The sequence below is a fragment of the Pleurotus ostreatus genome, assembly GCF_014466165.1.
Source record: "Pleurotus ostreatus strain PC9 chromosome Unknown scaffold_7, whole genome shotgun sequence".
Taxonomy (NCBI): Eukaryota; Fungi; Basidiomycota; class Agaricomycetes; order Agaricales; family Pleurotaceae; genus Pleurotus; species Pleurotus ostreatus.
Window position 1 is genome coordinate 392110 of NW_023503162.1, and position 23049 is coordinate 415158.

A 23049-nucleotide genomic window follows, 5' to 3' on the forward strand; every position below is an offset into this window, starting at 1 on the left:
GAGCCCGTAGGGTCATTCGAAGACGTAAATACGATGTCAGATATTGGATCCCCTGATCGGGCATATGCATGGCCATCAACATGTGTATACATACACGAGCAGACATCCCTGCGCGGCCGCGTTAACTCTGTAGAGGGAACGAGGAGACAACATTCCTGATTAATTATAAATAAATATAGAGTGCGCTGTATGCTACCCAGGAACCTCGTGAGGCAAGCGTGAAATAAGGGTTAAAATATATCGCAAGTCGTTCATAGCATCATCGATATTTGTGCCGTCAAGCAATGATTGGATCCCCAAGGGGGCAGCAGAAGAGACGAAGTAAGTTCACTACCTCAGCTCCTTGCCTATACGACGAACACAATCTGTATTGATGTCCATTATAGCCCCAACACAGCTCGATCCACGTCTTTTCGCGCTTGCAAGGCCTGGGGGACCGCTATTTAGTCAAAGTCAGTTACTTGGTTTCAATTCCGGTGATCGGTACTCTCATATTCCAAAGGCGCACGCTTCACCAGCAGTAACCGCGTTCCTGGTCTTCAAAGTCAAGAAACAACGGTCGCTTCGCCCCAAACTTCGCCCGAGGTTGAACCACCACCAACGTCGCATGCTAGCAGTCGCCGGAGTAGTAGCGAACGGTCACTCCGCCAGCCTTCACAACGGCCTCGAAGTGGGTATTTCCTCCCTCAATGTTTTTCTTCCATCCTGCCATATTGATGTTTAGAATCAGACAGTACTTCTGTATACAGCAAGCTGAAGACACCCCCATCGCACAGGGGCGGAACATCTGTCCAGGCTGTATTTAGGGTTCAAGTCAACCGAGGAACTGACGAGGACACCGACCAAACGCGAGGTGTCTTGGCCGACTCTCCCCTATCCGAAGGTCGCGGCATCGGAACGGCATCGATGGAACCACTAAGACGGGGGGACAACGCTGAGCGATGGCCTCCAAGTGTGTATCCTCCTTCCATGCTCATATCCTACGATATTGATACCTAGAATTAGCGAGTGTGTCAGGGTACCGCAACCTCAAGACTCTCCCATTGCGTAGGGGCGAGACATCCGACCAGACCGTCTTTAGGCCTCAACTCAATCGAGCCGATGAGGACACCCATGTGCAAAGCGAACAAGCGCAAGGTTTTTGGGCCAACCCCCTCATATCCGAAGGGTATGGAATGGGAACGGCACTATTGGAGCGGGTCCTCGAAGATGGGACAAGCCAAGTACGTCAGACACCTGAGGTAAGCCTTAGAATCGCTCTGTTATCCTGAGTTACAAAAAATGGAGATAGCGTCTAGAAGCATTGCCCGGCGTCGAATATGCAGCCTCTGAGGCTTTATTGAACCCGGAGCCCTTACCAGGGCATTTATCGAGTGACAGAAGCCCCCAAGGACCCTCTTTGGGTACACCTTCAGGATGGGGTGCTTCCATTAGTTCATTTCTAAGCGAAGTAAAGAAACGATCACATGAGTTTCAAACGCTGACGTTGATTACATAGAAGGACCCATCCGAACGGGGTACCACCAAACTTAATGAAGAAATCGAAGAATTGTCAAATAAGTACGATGCCTTATCTGAAAAAGTAGACATAGTCGTGGAAGGGAACCAAGAGGTATTGGAAGAAGTGCAATCTTTACGTGAAACCATCTCGACCATGATATCCAACGCCGGACAGAGCACTACGGCGTCTAAGCTCGCTTCCCCAGATATGAAGAAGCCTGGTATGACAAAGCGTAGAGCGGTGGAAACCCTTGTTCTCGCGGTACGCCATGTCAGTTCATCAGAACGAATCAAGAAATTTGACGTTATTCATTAGAAGAGTGTTCGAGGTTATTTAGCTATTCTCCTTCGGATGGGAGAGGAAGGCAGGTCGGAGGCTCTGACGACCGTCGGCTCCGACGACATCCAGAGATTCGCCGAATTATGCGGCGGCAATGACGTCGATGGCGGTGATTGCTGCACCGTGGAGGATTTCAGGATCGACTTGATTGGCCCGCCAAGGAGCCTGTGGAACACATCTGCGGCCAATGTATTCGTCCACGCATTCGAGGCGTTCACCGGCGTGGAACTGGACCGGCAGATGGTGCGGACTGCATTCTTCACGCGGTTGAAAACCCTCAAACAGGAGTACAAACTTTCCAAGAAATCAAAGAGGGAACAACAGAACAGTATTATTCAAAAGCGCAGGAAAATGAGAAAGAGGACGGTAATACTTAATTGACGTTGCTTTCGTTGACATTTTTCTCATTTTTTCCAGCTCTTCATCCAGCGTCACGACACTGTGCTGCATGATCATCGCCTCCACAAGCACATATCCTTACTAGACCGTCTAGGCGTTGATGGGATGTCCAGCGATGAATCCGACGGAGAGGAGTGCATGGGCTCAGAAGTGCATACAGCTGCGCCGAGATTTCGGGTGCGAAGGCCTGTTTGGAGGGCTCAGGTTGTCGGACGTTGGCTTCAAGCCTTCGATTCTTTCTACCTGAGGCAACGACAAGCGTCACAGGACAAACGAGGCTGCTACCCACGTGTACGCGTTCGGGACAACACCGAGCCAAGCACCTCGAAAGATTTTGTGGCGGGTTTGCCGCTCAATGCCTACGACCAGGTATGGATGGTTAGACAGTCCGACGTTTGTGCTTCCCAAGAGCATGGGGACTTCTCTCCTATTGAATTTACTGAGTAAATGGGAATGATATATGTTGGTATTGATTGCGAGCGTGATTGTAAAGGGGCTCATGACCCGCACAAACTCTTCAGTCGTGCTGAATGATGACCACGCACTCAGCATCATCGTCAGTCTACGGAGTACGGGTTATACAACTCGTCGGGGCAATTAAAAATACGCGGAGGGGGACAGGGATCCGTATTCGCACATGACTTTGGCCTGAGTTCACGTGAGTTACGGGGCTACAACAATATGATCAGATTAGATTACTACTTACCGACGCAATCAATATGTAATACTTAATATATACACATGCGCATAATAATTCAGAAAACAATATACTAGTCGATGGCGTACCGGTACGCCACCGGACCATCGCTAGTCCTGTTGCAGGTAAATTTACAGCGGTGATCAGTGAGAAACATCTGGGAGAACCTCGTGTGTACACGTTGAAGATCTAGCGATGAGGAGTGAGATTGCAAGATTCCATCGAGATGCAGTCGACGTGCACGTTGAGACAGGGACGTGTGCATGTACATGATTATCGATAACGTCGAAGCGTATTCAATAGATGACAACATACACATAGTGGCATAGTGGTATCCGGTTCAGAGCTGGAATTTCACATCCTCTCCCCCCCACCCCCCCACCCAATTCTGCTGCGTGCAATACGATGTCGACATCCGACAACGTCAACACGAGCCGCTTCAAATTTCGACTCCAAAGTCCAACTCCTGTAAGACCAAATGTCAGTCTACCGGCCATTTCAATCGATATAATCGGGTCTAACGTTAACATTCTTCTCTTAGATATTGTCTACCAGCTTTCGCAAATCGCAGCCGAAAGATTCGGCCCCCTCTGGTTCGAACACGTCAAAGGACAAGGGCAAGGGCAGGGAAAAGGACAGGGACAAGGACAAAGACGGCAGCTTGGTCTGTCAGGCGACTCGCGACACCATTCACCAGGTTCTCCTTACCTATTGCCCGGGGGAGGATGGGCTGGAGGCTATCGCGGATATCTTGGCCCAGATGTATGAGCTCATGCATGAAAAAGACTTCACGGTCTTCGCCACCAGCACTCTCGAGAACAAGATGTCGAAGGCCGAACGCAAAAAGACAAAGCCCCTTCATCTTGTGGCTATCATGCTCGCCGAATTGAAGGACGGCACCGAGTGAGAATGCACCCGCTTTCTCATTTCTTTTGCCTTGCGTTGACCTCCGATTAGCCCTGTAGCGCCATCCGTGTTCGTGCCTTCGTCGATCTCCCAGAAATCGTCAGGGGGAAGGAAGGTGACCGTTGAGGAAGTAGACGAGGAAGAGGAAGAGGAAGAGGAAGAGGAAGAGGACGAAGGTGACTCCTCTGCTAAGAACGAGACGTCGACTCAAAGGTAATCCTTTCCCCTATGCGCTATATTCATCGTTAACTAACCTCATGGCTCCAAGTCCACTCAAACCGCCCTCTGGTCGTCATGGCTTGGGGGCCCGCCCACCGGTCTCCGTCCACATGAAGATAGAGGGACTGTCTGCACCGCTCGCGAACAAACCATTAGAGTATATTATCCGTCATTCCGTGATTAATCTTGTACTCACTGTGTATATAAAGGAAACCTGGCCGCTCGTCGCCTGAGCCTCTCTCGACTTCACCACTCTCGACCGTCAATGCTGAGGTTCGAAGCAGACATCGGGGTGTTGACTGGAAAGCGGTAACATCTGACCACACGACGCCCATCAGAAAGCATAGAATCCGCTTCGTCACAGTTTACTGCCACGAACTTCACAAAGTTAAGACTCTACCCAACCCGGGTGTCTTGGTGCCTGCGGTGTGGACATCAATGAACGGCGACATACTCATCCTCTACAATGTGCGGTCAGCACAAGCCATCAAGGGCGCCGATCCCCACAGAGTCTGGTACTTCGAGGATGGCTGGAAGAACATAACCAAAGCGTGGAATGAAGGTCTGGACGAAGCCCATATCGCCCACCCAGATCAAGTCGGGATGTGCGATTATTTCCTTACTAAGAATGCCGGTAAACCGTCATGGATTCAGTCAGCATCGCAGAGGGCTAAGATTCGCAGAAATACTTCGAAGGAGTGAGACGGGTGATTAGAGATTTAAACCATTCAGATTGTGTTTATATGTGACAACAACTACTACTTTGTATTACGTAGTCATGTGATCCTGCCAATTTACTATATAGCTTTACCTCGCGGTCATCATAAAGGTATCCCTTAAACAATGCCCCCTCTGATCGCAGACGTTGCTGCAGCCGTCCTAAGCGCTTCGACGCTCGCAATTCGAGTATCCGACGTCAACAAGGTGATTGCAGTGTCTGGCCAATGCCTATTTGATATCGTGCACAACCCTCAAATATCCATCTAGATGGATAAACTGCATAGTCACTTGGCGGACAAGGAAGAGGAGGTGATGACATATTCATATATACCGCTGAAACCGCGTAGGTTTGAACGATGTCGAATAGATAAACCGTACGCAGGCACAACTAGATGGAGTGCGCCGTGCCTTGATTGAATCAGAGGAAGAGGTGAGCAAGGACATTGTCTTTCGATTGTCTTACAGATCGAAGGGACCAGAACGTCATTCTACGGCGCAATAACCTCGACAAGGAAGCTACTATTCAAGACTTGACTACCGCTCAGCGAGTAGTTTCTGCCGAAGTTAGCATTCAGTTTAGTTGACTTGGGTGGTCGATTACTCACTCAAGTGCCAGATAGAGAACGTTCTGAGGGAGGCTGCCGCGAGACAAATGGAGAGGGAAGAAGAGTGGAGCGCGGAGGTAGGTTTGAATGAACTTCGCACGTGGGCCTTGCCTACTACGCATACTCCGCAGTTGATAACGCTGCAGGGCACCGTTGCGGATTTGGAGAAGAAGGTACGTCTCCACACGGCACAGCAGAGCGATGGTTATTATAATGCCTAATCATGAGAAGTGCAAGGACAACGCTAAGGAGATTGCCGATCTAAATGATGTCGTGCATTCCCAAGAGAAAGAACTTAAGGGATACGACGAGGAGGTGTGATTCCTTATTATGCTACCAGAGACTCTCATAATTGAAGCAACCACTTATCTTAGATCCAAAAAGTGCGGGATGCACGAGACGAGGCGAAGAAGGAGGTTCGTATCTTCAAGTGAAATTTCGACCTGCCACTTAGCATTTCCCTAGCTGACAAACTTGAACATAAAATTGTCGAGAGCGGAAAACGAAGTCGAACTCGCGCAAAGCCAAGTTTGTCGACAATTGACTACGATCATTGGCCCTTTGTTGACAACACAGTGGCAGGTAAAATTGTTGGAAGATGCTTTGGAGGAATCGAAAAGCAAGGTTGGTTCTTCGTCCCGTTTCCCGCACACGATCTCGATTGGCCATTCATGATCCCCAGATTCGTAAACAACAATCACTTCTTGCTGCTCAACATAGGGACGATGACCGCCGCCTTGATGCCGAACTTCACTCGGAACGCGTGGAGGATGATGCTGTGAACGTCGGGCAAGCTGTAAGATCAAACTTAAGCTTGCTACTTCATATCCCGTCTAACTAGACTAGGCGAAGGAATTACCCTGGGAAACTATAGACTCGTCTGAGGCAATCACCTCACACGCACAGGTGGACCCCGACGTCTTCGAGGATCATGCGTCTGGCGAAGGAGATGGAAGGTACGCTGTTGTGGTCACTTTGCAAAGCTATAACTTGTCGATGTCTGTAGATTGTCTGAGGGAAGTTCGAGGTTGAAACGACCTCGGGCAGGGATGACTACTAGATCATCTCTACCAATTGCAACTCCTTCCCGCTCGCCTCAGCTGGCCGCACCGGCAGTCGCACCAGCCACAATATTACCGTTAGAACTAATGGTACCGGCGTCGGAACTGCCGTCTGACCACGACATTGATAATGTGTTCACTGTGGATATGTTGAAGGCGGCTATAACTGCCATGGGAGCAAAGCCCCTAGCTGGCAAGTCCACCCGGAAGGCTCATTTGCAACAACAGGCCAAAGATATAGCCCAGGAGAAACGAAATTTGCAGGCATGAGTAGGGAAAGACGCCCGTTGTGCGTACCTATGGGCGTAGTATGTACACGTGTTCATGCCAAGTTACTACACGACGATCAAAGTCGATTTGAATCTATATGCATGTAAATCACAATTAGAAGTCAAAGTCTCCTCGCCCGCCAATCTCACACGACCAATATGGGTCGCTCACAGCGAGTCGTCGTCTGCAAGTGTCGTAGCCACTGCACAACATGGGATTCGAATACTCAAACTCGAATCGGGAAGGGGAAGCATGTTACAAGAGGAACCAAGCATAACCACACCCGAGACGATCGTCGAATGGCAGCACTACGAATTTACAGGGCATCAAAGATTCCCGTTGCAATAAATTTAAAGATCAATCACCTATCCACATCGCCGAAGCCTCTGACAAGGCTTAAGCTTCTGGAAGAAAGACGTCGACGTTGGGTAAAATCGGTTGAGACAGAGCTGGCTGTACTTTATCGGGATCCGATCGCCCCCCTTACCCGCCCTCTCGTCTTTTGCAAGGATCCAAAGGATGACCTTGAGAACTCTGATATGGATTGGCGGGCACCCAACCAAGGCAACCGCGCTTTGAAAGAGAAGTCACATTACAACGCGCCCTTCTTGCACTTGGAGTATCGGCTGTCCCATCTGATGTCTACTGCCATGAAAATGATCCCTTCGAAGGAACGGACGTCTGTTGTCGCCGTTCTGGAAACCGCGTTCTACCAACTCAATAACGAAAAAGCACTTCATTGGATGATGCAACACATCCAGCGCGGGGCGATATCGATATCGGAGAATACCGTACACACAGGCAAGCATCAGTTTGCGATTTTACTGGCTCAAATTAACAGTGTGTGCGCAGATATCTACTTTCAACCAGTGGGTCCTCAGGAACCTACAAGTAGGGCGGCATATCTTTTATCCGCTACTCTACAAACATTGTATTTTGGACCACGACGAGCACTACAGGTCCACCTAGCAGGCCTGAAGGATATCGTCGAATCCGCTAGTACTCCAGCGTCGCCAGCAACTTACAGCCTCCCTCAATATCCCGGAACTATCATTTCTGCTTTACACTTGGATCCTGTGGTCCATGAGTATGTAAGCTGCCCCACCTGTTACGCACTCTATCCATACGATCGGAGCAATGATGAAGCTCAATCTTGCACTCATCGTGAGACCGAAACGAGCTCAATATGTGGCGCACAATTATACAAAGAAATCAGTGTTGGTCCACGATCCATCTTCGTGCCGCGAGTAAAATATTGGCATCAGGACTTCAAGCATTGGCTGGGGCGTTTGCTGTCAAGAAAAGGTGTAGAAGATATTCTCGACACTTATCCAGCTAGCTTAGGCAGCGACCCAACGCATCCCGTCTCCGACATCTGGCTGGCGGCCGTGTTCAAGGAGCTAAAAGATTGCGATGGAAATCCTTTCCTAGAAGGCAAACGGGGAGAGGGCCGCCTTGTGTTCGGGTTCTCAGTCGACTCATTTGAACCCATTGGAATGAAACCAGGCAAAAAAAGCTACTCTTCTACCGGAATATGGGTCATTTGTTACAACTTCCCGCCCCATCTACGCTACCTCCCTGAGAATATATATCTCGTGGGCGTCATCGCCGGGCCGCACAAACCAGACACTCATCACATCAACCCATATATACAGCTACTTGTCAATGAATTCAAGCCGTTCTGGTCGCCAGGTGTCTTCTTCACACGCACGCGCAGATGTGACGCTGGGAGGACCATGAAGGGGCTACTTGTCCCCCTCATCTGTGATATGCTGGGTGCTCGACAGGTAGCAGGTCTCGCCGCTATCAACGCTCATTATTTCTGCACAACGTGCGACCTTGACATTGACGACATCGATAATGTTGATATAAAGGATTGGATAATGCGCGACGCAGAACATGTGCGCCGAATCGCCGCCCTGTGGAAATCTGCAAGGTCGATCAACGACAGGGTCGCTATCTTCGACGCCTTCGGTCTGCGCTGGACACCCCTACTTGAGCTCCAATATTGGGATCCAGTCAGGTTCATTGTAATTGACACGATGCATGCTCTGGACATCAACTTATTGAAGCACCATCTCCGGAATCTATTTCGCTTGAGCCTGAAGGTTAAAATGGGAGGGGATGGGTTGTCAGTCCCTTCAGTTTTCAAGCGCTACAACGTTAAACCCACGGATCTCAATCAATGCAAACGTCTGGTTGTAGAAAACAGCCGTGGCCTACTATACGAACTTCTTAGCTATCATCGGTCGGTTCTATATGTCATATCCAGTGATCTCAAGATTATGGGTGAAGCCGTGGTTCTTGGGACGAAATGGATTCTAGCGAAGAATATAGCTCGCTGGGTATGTTTGATCTCTTCGATTCAGAATAATGCCCCAGCCAACCTAGATTATGATTTAGCGGCAGAACGAGCAGGATCCAGCTGTTATTGCTTTTTGTGCAGAGACAAACGCCACCGGCAATGATGCCGGAGTTGATGTTGACGTTGACGACGATGCGGAATCGATTGAGCATGCTGATGCGGATGTTGATCATGCTGATGGCGGCGACAATGATATCGATGCTGCAGCTGCGGCTAAGGAAGCCAAACTTGTCACAGCTCTCAGGATCATCATATCCTCCATTGAGGAGGATAAGGTTGGCCAAATCTCTGATAGAGCGGGAATTACTCTGCATATATTGGAGACCATATGTCAACTCGTTGGTGTAGATCACACCAGCATTACAGACATGAGCAAGAAGGCGTTGCTTGCAAGAAAACTACGTGACGAGGTGTGGCACTTTTTTCTCATTGAATCATTACGACTGACTCACGTACCAAGTGTGAGGGTCTAGATGAGGATGCACTATCAAAAACTCTTCGAGAGGGATCGAGAGAACCGTCGGTTGCCGATCGTGAGGAGGAACCTTCTAATGCCAAAGCAATCCGTAACACGGTAAAGGCCATTTTAGCCTGCGGGGCTGAAAACGACAAATGGATGGATCTCCCTCGAGCTCGCGGGGTAACACAATCTGGACTAGAAGCGTGTTGCCGAATGTTAAGTATTGATATATCTGGACTTGTTCCACGAACGAGAAAGTCGATGCTGGCAGAGGCTGTGGCGGACAAGGTTTGTTCCGAGTAACCAAATAATCACTTGTCAGATATGTTTACACTTCAATACAGATCGTGGAAGATGACACAGCATTTGCTGCGATAAAAATGCGTGTGCAGACCGCAAGTCAGCGTGATCAGCCTCTTCTCCGTCGTGTAGTGCTAGGAAGGGACATAATGCAAGAAATCTGGACCGATATGGGCCATACCCAACTCCCGAGCTGGGTCTCTGGTGGTTCTCGAGAATGGTCAACTACCTCCGAATTATCCGCCGACCAGACACGCGTTTTATGCACCATCCATTTGCCGATCACCCTCATACGACTATGGCATAGCGCCGACGACAGGAGGCAGAGCATTCTGGCAAATTTCATGGATCTCGTGAACGCCGTTCGCGTTGCCAACATGCGAACTACGTCTCCCGGAGATGTCGAAACATACAACACATACATGCATCGATACATGGTCAAAGCCCTGGAACTTTATCAAGACGAAGCGGTAAAGCCACATCAGCACGCAGCGTTGCATATTGGCACAATGCTCGAATGGTTTGGGCCTGTCCACGCGCATAGCGCTCCCTACTATGAGCGTTATATCAACTTTATGCACCGCGCCCAGATAAATCGGAAACCTGGTGAGACACCTTCAAGCCCCAATATATATATAGGCTATATATGCGTATGTAAACTAACAAGTCCTTGATAGGTGATATGGAAGTCTCATTTATGTTAGCTTCTTCCCGCAGCGCCAACATGCGTGCCCTCCTTGCCGACGAACAGAATGAGCATACCCGCGAAATGATGCACAGGCTCACGACGCTCGCCAGGGAGCCAGCCAGAGGATTTCATCGCGTCGACGATTTCGACATTACTGATGGGTGGGGGGTGGCAATGGGCAGGTCAGAATATACTTTAGGCTCGTTGCTTGCAGCCGATGTATCTGTCGACGAGGATTATGAAGCACCTCTTAACGAGTTGCTCTCTGGCGCGGTGGACTTCAGGCATGCCATCTTCTATGATGATATCTGCGTCGGGGGGATCCCCTACGGTCGGACGGGATCGAGTAAATGGAGAAATAGCGCCATCATGTTTCATCCCACACCCTCAGCCGAACCCCAAGCAGGTCAGATCGATCATATTATGCAGTTCTACTGCGAGCCTGGCGTTTTCTTAGCCATACGCTCTTTCACTCCCGTCGAGGCTGCCTCAGATCCCTATAGGCGTTATGGACCCGCGGCAGGTTATCTCTGCAGTTCATCTCGAGGGCTTCATATTGTTGCCGTGTCCGAGCTTGTTTCTCACTGTGCGGTCACGAAGATGGGATGCGGCGATGAAGGCGATGTTTTTCATATCTTGTCTCTCGAAAAGGTGGGTCCTCCCGCTCCTTCATACCTGTATGTATCACTGAATGGCCCCAGATATCAACAAGCAACGATCGTGTGTAGCTATATATATATTTGGCGTACAAAACTTCACAGGGAGTAATATAATTTGATTGGGTTTCCAGACCTTTTGCTCCTTCAGTACTAGTACTGGTACAAGTTGTTGAGTTGGCACTTAAGGGTTTTGCTAATTTACTTCAGATTTATGGCCAGCGCCAATAATCGCCACGACGCAGGTCTTACAATTGTTAGTCGTGTTTGGTATATGATAATATCGATGTAGTATGTAATTAATATTGTCGTGTCCGTGTATTCTAGCTATAGCTATAGCTAGGCGGAGCTCGAGCCAAACCCAATTGGGACACAATATTGCGCACCTCCCGCAGAGTGTGGAGACACCATGATCGACATGATCAGGCAATCCACACGTTCCAAGGCACATGGAACATTGGACTGTCCGCTTCTGGACTGAAACGCTTTGACACCGAATAGCGGCGCAGGCACAGGTTAGATTAAAGGCGAATGCGCCCCAATATGGCCAATTATATAAGGCCGAGGCCCGGGCCTTCAATTGCAATCAGCAATCAGAACAATTGTCTAGTGTTGCCTGACATCGTGGTCGTGCACGTTGAAATACTTTTTAGGGAGCACGGAATTCTTTGAACAAAGGTCAAGGCCAAGAGCAGTGATATCGACTTGCAGTTGGAGTTACGTACGTAAATATTTGGTCATGAACAATGCCAGGATGCATATCCGGGCCGCGTGATGTTCGTACGTTGACTGTTGGCAGACCTAATTAGAATCACCGATACATGTACATGTACTGTGCTTCACTAGTACTAGTCGAGCGCACAATCGACGTATATACTACTTTACTACCCATGGCAAAGAGCATCGCAAACCCTTTGAGGGGACCCTTTAGACGGCCGATCAGATGAACTTACTTCCTAGGTTCATGGAGGAAGATTAGCGCCGAAGATAATCATCTTGATCGTTATCTCCAAGTACGGGCCCGGAACGATAACAACATGACAAGTGCGCAAGGGATTAATACAAGGTACCAATCGCAATAGGCGAGAAGCTTAAGCGAGGCAAGCGCACACCTTCGGCCCATCTCTTCGAGATTATCATGATTCATCTATTCGAAAGTTCAACGGTCAACTTCATCATATCTACGTCAAGTCTAATGCCCCCAGGTAGCACTAGCTGAGGGCCATTGACATGTCAAGGGCTGTACATTTCCACCGCAAAAAAATGGGGCGTGGTTCGTCGAGCAGTCTACTACAGGGGTTTGACAGGGGTAAGGAACGACCGACCGTGGTTCATACCTAAGGGCCGTATATGTTTATCATGTATATGAAGGCAGACTATGCCATAACTAGGCACATTCGAATTTTCTCATTGGTGTGGACTCCTAGCTAAGTTCCAAAATTAATTATAGACAAGTGTAGGTGCAACGCTTGAGCCTGAAGTCACGCGACTTACGACTGTATCTCCTTTTAGGTACTACCGAACTACAACGCTTTGGCCGCACGTGTAAATCCCAGCGACATGAGTTTAGATTCGCCCCACATCCGCAGGCCTCCTCATGCCTCATGCATCACGACAATCAGAACTATAATATCAATGTCTGCTTGCGTATCATGATCAGGCCCTGAACAGTCCCTCATGATCAGTAATGCGGCCAAAACGATGCAATCTCAGAATTTGCATTGAGGACTGCATGCCTTATCCTCGGGAGCTGTTTGGAATGTTTGAGAGCGACACATCCATAATTACGCGCCAAGTCGAAGCATTAACATTCAGCTGCAGGCACTGATATCGATATCAATGACTCGTGGTGATCAGGTATGTACATGCGAAATATTGTTGCAATATTAATATTTTTCTGACAATCCATGGCTTGCAAGTACGCAAGCCATTATCGTATATATATCCGTATTCATGTGGACGACACTTCCCATAGTGACCACATCTCTTTAAATTTGCTGTTCGAACTCGATGCGTTCCGCTACTCATAGCACTTCACGCCGTTCCCGGGCCCTTCGCAGGCGAGGCGCTTTCCTGGATTTAACGCAGTGCCAGGATACGGCGGTAAGTTGAACTCTTTGCAATTGGATAAATTGCCGAGCTAACGGTCTCACCCATCAGCCCAGAATTGAGGGTTTATTTTTCCCCTTACACGATCATACAGGTCGGCGGAGGGACTTTACAACGAGGGGTACGCCAGCCGTAGGACACTGCATCCCTTTGGTCAATGTCCAAGAGGCATCGCATCTCTTCCCGGCGGCAGATTCCCCCACCATCATTCAAGCGACGGTCTCTCTGTCCAGTCCGCCGAAGCACCGCTTCAAGGTTTACGCCTACCTTATGAAGAAAGGCGCTCTCAATGAGGGGCTTCGTCGCATCTCCCCTCATATTCCATGGAGGGGGGAGCTGATTGTATTTAGACTCGGTGAACGGGTCCCGTTCCTGAGGTCCTCACGGGGGGCATCACAGAAAGACATTCACCGAGCCATCCGCCTGTGAGAACATATTCCTAATGTCGCTGTTATCGTCCAATGCTCACAGCATGACAAGCTTTTTGTCACGAGTCGTTGGGGCCGTTGACTCGCACGAGGCGACCCCCACTCAAATCTTCGTAAGTTGAGGATCCACGCAAATTGTCTTCCGCCTTCTGACGGTCTGTCTTTACTAGGAATGAATGTAGTGTCCTTTAAAGTTAGGACAACGTGTTATAGCTGTAATGTCTTGATTGGTTTCTGTATTTGGGGACACGCGGTTGACCCATATGAAATGTACATCCCCGGGCCCCGTGCACTGCGCGAGCTACCGTTTCGCCATGAAATTATATATTCCCCTGTTCCCTATGTTCCCTGGGCACCAGGAAATAGAATATTGATTGTAGAGTGTCCTGTAATATTACTACCAAGGAATTGCCTCCCCCGCACGAAGTACATGTGGATTATGCATAAAGTTTCCCCTTCCACAGCGCAGGGCCACCTGTCCTACACAAGTTGAATCCGGAAACATATGCATAGCGACCGGGTGGTTCAGTAAACGCAATCAAATGAACACCCTCTTTTAGCGCATACGGTGAGTCGGTCACAAGTCCTACGAGCCCCATACTTTCGGTGCTGCCCGCCGCGTCCGTCCCGATGACAATCACTCGTTCGCCGGATTTTAATGCAAGGTTATCTGGAATTACCTTCCTCAGCTCCGCATCTTTTTGTCTGAGGTTATTCTGATTCCCCGTCTTGACAACGATCCGCTCAGCCCAAGGAGTCACCGCCTCCGTCACTACAGTGTACCCACTGATCATATTGTCCGTCCGATATGATCCGTCGTCAATGAGGGTCTGTAATACCATTATTTGGAATTTCTTGTGCATCATGGCAGGATTCCTGAGCCAATGGTCTGCAAGTCATCATTAGTGCATGACTCTGAGGAACATAGAACGACTCAATACGCTGGAAACGATCATGACTTGCGAAGATTTCACCGCGAGTATATTCGTATGCCACCTCTTGCCACGTAGATTCTGAATCATGGCTGCGCGGGGTCATTCCTATAGGCGGAGGGGTCCCTGGAAGTACGGTACCCCCCCGCGTCTGCTGATGAAGGATTTGCGGGGGCAGATGGATGGCTTCCATGAGGGGTATCCCAGAACTGCTATGCGATCAACATTGGAAGTATCATGGCATGAGGAACGTACTGTTTCTCTTGGAGATATTTAGCGGAGATACGGGTTGTGTAGTGGGTTATATGGTTCAATTTGTTGACCTCGAATTCGAATGCTTCATCGTCCCCGTCAACTACCGGCTTGACTAAACGGGATCCAACGATGTAGCCTTCATAACCCCTGAGAGGGTGATCGACGATGAGTACTTGGAGCCCTCGGAAGGGGTCGCCGGTGTATAGCGATTCCAAGTCCTCGAAACTTCGTGTATTCGGCGGAAATTTGAAAGGAGCGACGCCAGATTGACTTGATTGCGCTGCAAGGCGTATATTGCGAGCGTCTGGGGGAGTTCGTATACACGGAAAAGGTATGCTGACCTTTTGGATTCATTTGAGCGTGAGGTGGTCATGAAGCTATGAATAACTCACCATTCTTCCTTGCGGAGTCGACGGAAGATAAATTCTAGCCTTTGCCTCATCGTCTGTGCTCACATAAAAGCCTGAGAGGCCCTTAAGACTACCGGTCATAATTTCAACTTCGTCGCCCGGATCAACGGTGCGCTGTATATCCGAAACCATGACGTCTACTGTCTGTTCCTCCCCAGCGTCTGGCGAGACGACCACCATATCTCCACCGATGTACTCATGTATCCTCCCAGTCAATCCATTGTAAGGGCCTGCTTTGACCGTTGTTGCGCAACCTTTCGAGCCCGTATACGTCAAGTCCGATCTTGGCACCTCGATGTCCTCCCAGGAGTATCGACCTTTCATTCGTATTGATATGTTTAGATCGTTGACCATTGTATCTTCAACAACACCTTTGAACCCTTTCCAAGGCCCTTGAGTCACCTCGAATTTCTCGCCTTGACGAATTTGAAGATTTCGAGCATTGCGAACAAGTTCGCATATTTCGTTGTGTTGCGTGGCTTCGAAAAGATCCAGTTCGTGGGCCGCTGGGTGTATGTCATGATAGACAAGTTTGGAAATGTCAATTCTCCTGACTTCCAGCCCCGAGAGGTATTGCCCTTCTGAAGTTACTGAATGTAGATTGTCGACACCGGCGGAAGTGAGAAAGAGCGGTGAATCGTCCTCTAGATCTGAAGCCCCTTCGACGGGGTCTGCCCTCTTGAGGGTAGGTGGCGCAGCAAAACGCCTACATGTACCTGCACGGGGCACGACAAGGACGAGGGCTTCCCTTGCGTCCATTATGTAGCTCCCAATAATGGCAAGCTGGTTTCTGTACCGAGTGCGGTCACGGATGCGAACAAATCGTTGCCACTGGTCCGCAGCCTTTTCAACTTCGTTGACCGGGCTAATGTCCAGTGTCAACAACGCAAGCCTTTCGCTGATAGGTACCAAGTCTATTGGCCCGCCTTCAGCCTTGTAATACCGAGGCCAGACGTTGTTGATGCCGTTGAGAAGGTTGAGCACAGCACCGTAGTGACGAGCCTCGATGTAGACAACACCAGGCATCCCCTCTCTGCAGAAGGCACTGTCGACACCATCGATCTGCAGAGCCAAAACTTTGTTGAATATGGTCGCGACCACCACAAGCTCCCTCCCAGGCTAAAGAAGGTATCATGAGCGTTCCTGTCAAAACATGATGTAGGCGAAATGCTACCGTAACGGCAACCTTCCAAATGTCACCATCTGTAACGGAAGGTAGATACGCCACGATGCTCTTCCATCCGTCGATGTATGTCCTTTGCTCCGTTGCGTGCTGGCGCTTCCAAGCGGAGCCCTCGCAACCTCTGTAGCGGTCCATAATGTCGTTCACTATGGATTCGGCATCATTGTTCCATAGTACTGAATTCCCGCGATCTCTGCTAGTAATCGAAATGCCTCCTTCTATTTCGGCTCCATCTATTTCGGGCTCATCTGAGATAAAACCTGTTCAGATACGAAAGTTAGTTGGGAGTGAGGGGTTCAGAGTGCCCTAAATACCAGGGGCATCGAAATCCTCTTCGTCTCCGTCGTCGTCCGAGTTTTCCACCCCAGCCTCGATATCAAGGAATGCCAGTATCTGAGCGGAAGTGTCAGGACATGGAAATATCGGATAGACTTGACTTACATCTCGGTATGATCTCATAATCCTTGTACGAATAATGCAAATCAACAACGTTAACCAACGCGGATGGCGAAAAGGCATATATATAGAGTCCATTTTTGGGCGTGTGACTGCGCGCGTGAATCATCACGTGGTCGTATCTACAGTAGTCGTGACCTACATAGAACTATATATATATACATGCTCTGTATTGGGGATCTGGCTGTAGCTTAGGACGTGCTAATTGGGATAAATGGATAAACGAGATGTTGTAGAATTTGTCACGATTTATACGTGAATGCTACGAAGTCGCATTTCCCCCATGTCCTTTCGTATCCAAGGGGGTCTTCAACCATATCGACCCTCCCTCCAGTATCGGCTAGACAAAAGTCTAATACAGGGAGGCCTGCGTGACGCCTGCAGTCTAAGACTGCCTTTAATATGGTGTCCGTGATTGAAGCAGTGCTGCGGAAGAAATCAGTCAATAACATGTCGATTGACGCCGGAGAGTGAAAAGTACCTACGCCTCGAGTGCTAACGTTGTCAACGATGGGAAGAGAATTTGTCGCCCTTCAAAGATCAAGAGTTCCGCCAGCAGGTCACTCGGGTAGCTGAGTCTAAGCTGCGTCACAGAGTTGAAGGAGTACAGGAATTTGATCCAAGCTGAAGAGCCCGTGAAATCGCCGCTACGAAGGTTCAGTTTGGTGATGCGTTGGAATGGGAGCGTCGACATGACTGATAAGAAGTCGGATATTCCGTTGATCTGAAATTGAAAGTGAAGTGGACCTGCCCAGAGGCCGACATCCTTGACATTCGTAGAAGCGGGTGGATCGAATACGACTTCTACATCATCTATAAGAGCAACCCTCAAGGGGTCTGCTACAAAGTTACGAGCGAAGGATCGAACCGACTCCGGGGGTGATCCGGAATACCGCAAGTTAAGGTAGCAATCGCCCGGAAGATATAACGACGCTAGGATGTCCCCTATTGCAGAGCAAGAGGTGTTGATATCCAGGAGGCGTAGCTGCGTCACGAACAGGGGGTCTGGGGGAGCGATTATCCCGTCATTGAAGTTAGGCGATGTTGCCCATGTCAGCCAACATGCTCGGAGCTGAGGGTTGTTGACTATAGATGTTAGGATGACGTCTGCGGCCGTCTGGACGACTTCCAGCTTCAGGACCGTCAATTTGGGAAGGGACGGGATACTCTCGTACATGATGAAGTTCGTGAACGTTATATTGGTGACCAACTGTAGAGTGTTGGGCACAAATAGTCCCTTAGGTAGCGAGCCCGGTGTTCTCTTGAGGCCCAACTCGAAGCGTTTGAGATTGGTCAGGAAGCGGGGATTCAACTTGACTCGCAATTCCACCACCGCATCGGCTGTCTTAAACATTGCTTGGATTGCTTCCACCTGGTCCAACGATGCGTATAGACGTTGTGGGACCGTGACTGTGTGCAGGGTTCGTGTGCAGATGAGATCGAGTCCATGAACGCCAGCCCGCTTGACATGGGTCGCCTTTTTGGCTTCTGGCCAGGAAAGATCGACAATTGACCATAGTTCTCCGCAGTCGAGCGCTATTCTCCTCCATTGATAGCAAACCTGGGTGACGACTAGCCACGGTTGACGCCCTGAATCACTTCCTGCGGAACAGAGTGTCATCAACCAGAAGAAAATATGCCTAAGCACTTCATCTGGTATGTTGGCGGTTGGCATCGAGCTTGATTGTGGGGTCTGCGGCAATTATATGAACGAGCGCAGAGGGCGTGAGGTTTGTGGGCGATAGTCCCTATGACTTTGAAGGAGTAAGGTGTCGGTGTTAGTGTCGGTGCCAAAGCTTATTTATAAGGATGGGCTGCAGAGTAAGTGGCTCAATAAAGGGGTCCGCATGCCGTGTTCGAAGAAAGACAAGAAAGAATCGTAAGCCTTAGCACGAGCAATTGAAGATGGACCTTTGACTATCTCAAAGGCCTCAAAGGGGGCTCAGCACAAAGGACTTTGATTCGGTGTATTTTCCAAGTTCAATCCCTACAATGACCGGTACACTCCTTACTACCACAATGCCGACAGCTGTTGGAACATGCTTTCCGGACTAATGCCCCTTTGCACAATCGGTATCCCTTACCACATTTCAAACACGTCCGCTCTTTCCTCGGCCGTCTAACGAAATCACTTATCGGTTGAAAAGTAGTGCTGCTGAGCGAAAAGGCACTGCCATGGACAATGCTAGGTGGAGCGGAGGTCGAGGGTGTGGTCCTCTGGTCGACGAAGGGCATTGGCGAGGCATTGGCATTATAATTTGAAGCGTAGTTGGAGTTGGAGACAGCCTGCAGCAACATCTGTAACACTTGCTGAGCATCCGCGCCGGTTACATTGGGGCCGTTGGATTTCTCTGGGTCAACTATCTCCGGAGTTTCATTGGCCGTCGTGTTAAGGGAATCCGCGTCAGTGGTACTGGTGGCCATGGCCTCAATTAAGGGACCGTCAGGTTTCTCTGCGTCACCGTCAACTACTTCCGCACTGGCTGTCGTATTACAGGGATACGTGTCGGTCTCATTGGGAGCGTCGGGGTTTTCTCGGCCAACTACGTTTGGAAGTTCACTGTCCGTACTGAAGGCATCCGCGGCGATCGCCTCATTGGGACCGTTAGGTTTCTCTGGGCCAACCTGCTGAGTTTCGATGGCCATCGTGTTGAAGGCACCCGTACGCGTAGCGTTGGCCACATCGAGTTGCTCTGGACTGACTGTTGACCATTGGCCTGACTCATCGCCGAGATCAGAGGACGGCGTCTTCCGCTTGAGATTGAAGGATGCATATGGACGCGGTAATAAGCTGTCCATGACTGTCACTGACATCCATGCGTACAGCAAGAGGGAAGAGAATTCTAGGCATTCGTGTATCGTCTCGCAATCACGGAATTCGGTTGCTACCCGAGCACAGCGCTTCAGGCTCTGAGGAGAGACAAAATCGGTTGCTATTTTGACGCAAGACGAGATGTTGGATACCTAATTATGAGGGAGCGTGTCTGTGGGTAACTTGGGAAAAGAGATAGCAAAAGAAAAGAATGTACCTGGTGCGCACAGCCTGCGGGAATGAACACGCAATCGCCTTGGGTTTGCTCAAATATATACGGTTTGATACCTTTGCCCTCTAAGACTTTCAGCAAGCCGGGCGTCAAATACATCTTGTGCGAATTGATGGGGTCGGCCGAGTCGGATTGTCGTTTCAAGACTTCGCGGATTGCATCAGCATCATCGCTACGGAAAATGTGCCACAAGGCCCGGCCGTGTGCCATAATGTTTACCGCATCCGCCATATCCATATGTAAACGAGTGCTGCCATGGTGATCATCATCTTGTTTGCTTGCCATCGCAGCGTATACCTTGGGGCCTAACACATTTAATGTCAGCTGTCGTTCCGTTGCTTATTGTGTATACGTAATGGAATACCAAGATCAGGTTTGCACTCATAGTCCAGAGGATACATGGACGCCAGGTTCAGCGATCCATCGTCGTTGGTGTACATTGGAACGGGGAGAGCACTTTTGAAATCAAGAGCCAGCATCGGAGACTTGTCCTTGAATAGCTTGTCTCCAGGATAATCCTATATATATGTATATGGCATCGGTGAGATATAGTCTACACGTGCACTGAGCCATGGACGGAGCCACCTTGAGTTTCAAAATCGGTCCGCTCGACTTGGCGTCCCCTAGGTCCTTAAAAAACGCATCTACCGTCGTTCTCGCGACGTGACTTGTTTCGCAGTCGATGATATCACACGAGTCATCCCCAAAGAGAGACGAAAGGGATTGTGGAGACCAGTCATATAACAGTCCAGGAGCTCCACGTACCACCAACGGTAAGGCGCGGGACCATATAATCTCGAAATCGACTTGGGGGCACTCCCCTTCTATGACAGGGATCGACCTATCCGTAGGATCTAGAGCAGCATCGATCATCTTTGCCAGAGAGCTACGAACTTCTGGGGTTTCGAGGGAATTTCGTGGGGCGTGCTTCAAGTCCTGTTCCAAATGTCGAAGCTCAGGAAGAGCCATCATTGACGCAAGCACCATTATAGAATTTGCACAGCAGTCTTCGCAGTGCGGTCTCGATGGGTGGCAAGTCAAGCAGCACATTGCGCCGCAAAGTTGGCAAATCCAAGAGACCAAGCCCATAGTCCACTCACAGCGATCTGATCCTTTTATCAGACGCAGAAAAGTGTACGAACTTGGGCGCAACATACCACATGTCATTGCTATGATCATTGATTTCTGCACTGGCACTACCGTTTCCTCTGATGAGTGTTTGGTAAAAGCCTCCAACGCCTGTGAGACCACCAAGAGTAAAAGTGGGGCGATTGCAGACTGCATATAATCAGCGGGGACGAATTCAACGTAATAGGTTTGAACCCACTTTCATCGCGTCGACGTGCTCGCTAGTCATTCGGGGGTTGAAAATGCGGGGGAAGTTGATATCACACCGTGCGCCCTTGACAGGGTACCAATTGGTGAATTTCCCTCCTCTCAAGTCGGGTTCGCATGACGAGTTCGCGGAAATCCTTCTCATGCCTGGTCGTAAGAGGGAATGAGATTCATCTAGATCTGAACCGGACGACAAGGACACAGCAAACCTCTGAATCGACATAAATCCAGGTTAACGCCCTGTCGACATTCTAGACACTTGGAGAGAGACCGTCTTTGCTTATTTGTGCAAAACTGGGTACAGTCGCAATCCTGAAGGACCCATACGACCGCCCGAGTGTCCTCCTCAAGGTCAGTGAGGTCAGACATATTCCCGTCGTCCAGCATCTGAAAGATTTGCTACTAAGGATGCGCGGTTCATACGTATACACCACTTACAGTGTGCAATAGACGACACAGAACGATGGAAATGACAAGAGAGGTGAGTTACAATAGGAAACACGTCTATTAGGGAGTGCATTTGGTTAGATTTTTTGTTGATCGTGATCGATTCATTGCTTCTTGTCCCAACTACTCGCCGTGACGGCGGGACTACCAAAGCTTCTACACACAAATATTGCTTCATTTCTTACGATCGGAAACAGGGACCCCTAGTGCGAGACTACCATTCCTGACCCGAAGAATTTCTTGTTACTCGGTGCTAGCTAGAGCTGATCTCTTCCTACACTTTTCGGTATTTGGGGATGTATTATTTTGTGTCGCACTGTATGTAAGGCCCTACTAGTACTGTAACATATATTGACATATACATCGTGGTCGTACAAGTACAAAGGGAAAAGTCCAACTTCTGTACGCTCTGGGAATCTTCGGGGCGAGAACGACGCGGGATATGCCGAAGTGACTGAAGTCACATGAGTTACGATAAGATAAGATAGATATGATATGATAGGACAAAACATCGGCGCTATATGCATTGTCTCTTATAATATCTTATCATGCCACACTTAAGATATATTCATGAAGACTCGAGCTTCAAGCTTTGTCACCTTTCGCTTGTTTTCAGTAGTCAAGTCTAGCAAGGTACGACTTTCTAAATTGCAAATTCAGATCAGAATACAATTGGGCTTGTCAAGCACGCTGTTGTGAACTACATGGTCAAGATGTGTCAATGGCGAAAGGGTATGCACTATGAGAGCATGATGTGGGGTATAAATGATACACTGGCGCGAGTAGGCAATGCAGTCAGCCATCCTCGTAGGACTCGGTTGCGGTCGTTGTGGTATTACGTCGTAACTGTTACTGCCATGGCCATTCATCTGTTGAGGAGACGACGATCACTAACATGGTCATCAAACGTGAATTCTGAGCTTACCACAAATCTCGAGGGACTGTATTTGTTGGGGAGACGTGTCTTCCCCACTCCCCCAATTCAGCCAAGATATACCTAATATACAACGTTTCATACCGCATTGGAAGTTGCGAGTCTGTGAATCAATTGCACCCTGAGTGATGCAATAAGCCTTTGGGGCAATCAGACTTACTGGGATCGTTGGAAGGATATATGTCTCCCATTCATAAGCTATACGGCCAAGGTTGTTAAGGGCATACAGTGTCAGGCGGTCGTCCTGAAGACTAAGTGTGATGTCTGCGGCCGAGATACCGGGCAGCTCAACCTCTACAAAAGATAATCCATTCCTCTCGTAGCTGCGCA

At 49.3% G+C, this 23049-nt stretch overlaps 5 protein-coding genes across 5 annotated transcripts; 3 read left to right on the plus strand and 2 right to left on the minus strand.

Annotated features, from left to right (window-relative positions):
• Window positions 1-284: 284 nt before the first annotated feature.
• On the plus strand, window positions 285-2686 carry PC9H_009308 (uncharacterized protein; the record flags this gene model as incomplete). The annotated part of the gene is made up of 8 exons (XM_036778813.1): window positions 285-321; window positions 387-674; window positions 731-952; window positions 1006-1241; window positions 1292-1450; window positions 1499-1762; window positions 1817-2206; window positions 2258-2686. 8 exons carry the CDS (start codon window positions 285-287, stop codon window positions 2684-2686), a joined length of 2025 nt encoding a protein of 674 aa, XP_036628202.1.
• A 655-nt stretch (window positions 2687-3341) lies between these two features.
• Window positions 3342-4763, plus strand: PC9H_009309 (uncharacterized protein; the record flags this gene model as incomplete). Its single annotated transcript, XM_036778814.1, has 5 exons — window positions 3342-3404; window positions 3478-3839; window positions 3894-4055; window positions 4111-4218; window positions 4271-4763. 5 exons carry the CDS (start codon window positions 3342-3344, stop codon window positions 4761-4763), a joined length of 1188 nt encoding a protein of 395 aa, XP_036628203.1.
• A 141-nt stretch (window positions 4764-4904) lies between these two features.
• Window positions 4905-6717, plus strand: PC9H_009310 (uncharacterized protein; the record flags this gene model as incomplete). Its single annotated transcript, XM_036778815.1, has 13 exons — window positions 4905-4985; window positions 5049-5090; window positions 5149-5211; window positions 5261-5344; window positions 5398-5463; window positions 5518-5559; window positions 5618-5701; window positions 5761-5802; window positions 5852-5914; window positions 5969-6010; window positions 6069-6182; window positions 6233-6342; window positions 6393-6717. The coding sequence occupies 13 exons, from the start codon at window positions 4905-4907 to the stop codon at window positions 6715-6717; spliced, it is 1158 nt and encodes a 385-aa protein (XP_036628204.1).
• A 7065-nt stretch (window positions 6718-13782) lies between these two features.
• On the minus strand, window positions 13783-16962 carry SPT5_2 (transcription elongation factor spt5; the record flags this gene model as incomplete). Its single annotated transcript, XM_036778816.1, has 9 exons — window positions 13783-13889; window positions 14325-14612; window positions 14683-14864; window positions 14911-15128; window positions 15303-15826; window positions 16037-16439; window positions 16495-16763; window positions 16818-16896; window positions 16945-16962. 9 exons carry the CDS (start codon window positions 16960-16962, stop codon window positions 13783-13785), a joined length of 2088 nt encoding a protein of 695 aa, XP_036628205.1.
• Window positions 16963-17440: 478 nt separating this feature from the next.
• On the minus strand, window positions 17441-20972 carry PC9H_009312 (uncharacterized protein; the record flags this gene model as incomplete). The annotated part of the gene is made up of 5 exons (XM_036778817.1): window positions 17441-18561; window positions 19092-19923; window positions 19989-20308; window positions 20368-20521; window positions 20589-20972. The coding sequence occupies 5 exons, from the start codon at window positions 20970-20972 to the stop codon at window positions 17441-17443; spliced, it is 2811 nt and encodes a 936-aa protein (XP_036628206.1).
• Window positions 20973-23049: the final 2077 nt, after the last annotated feature.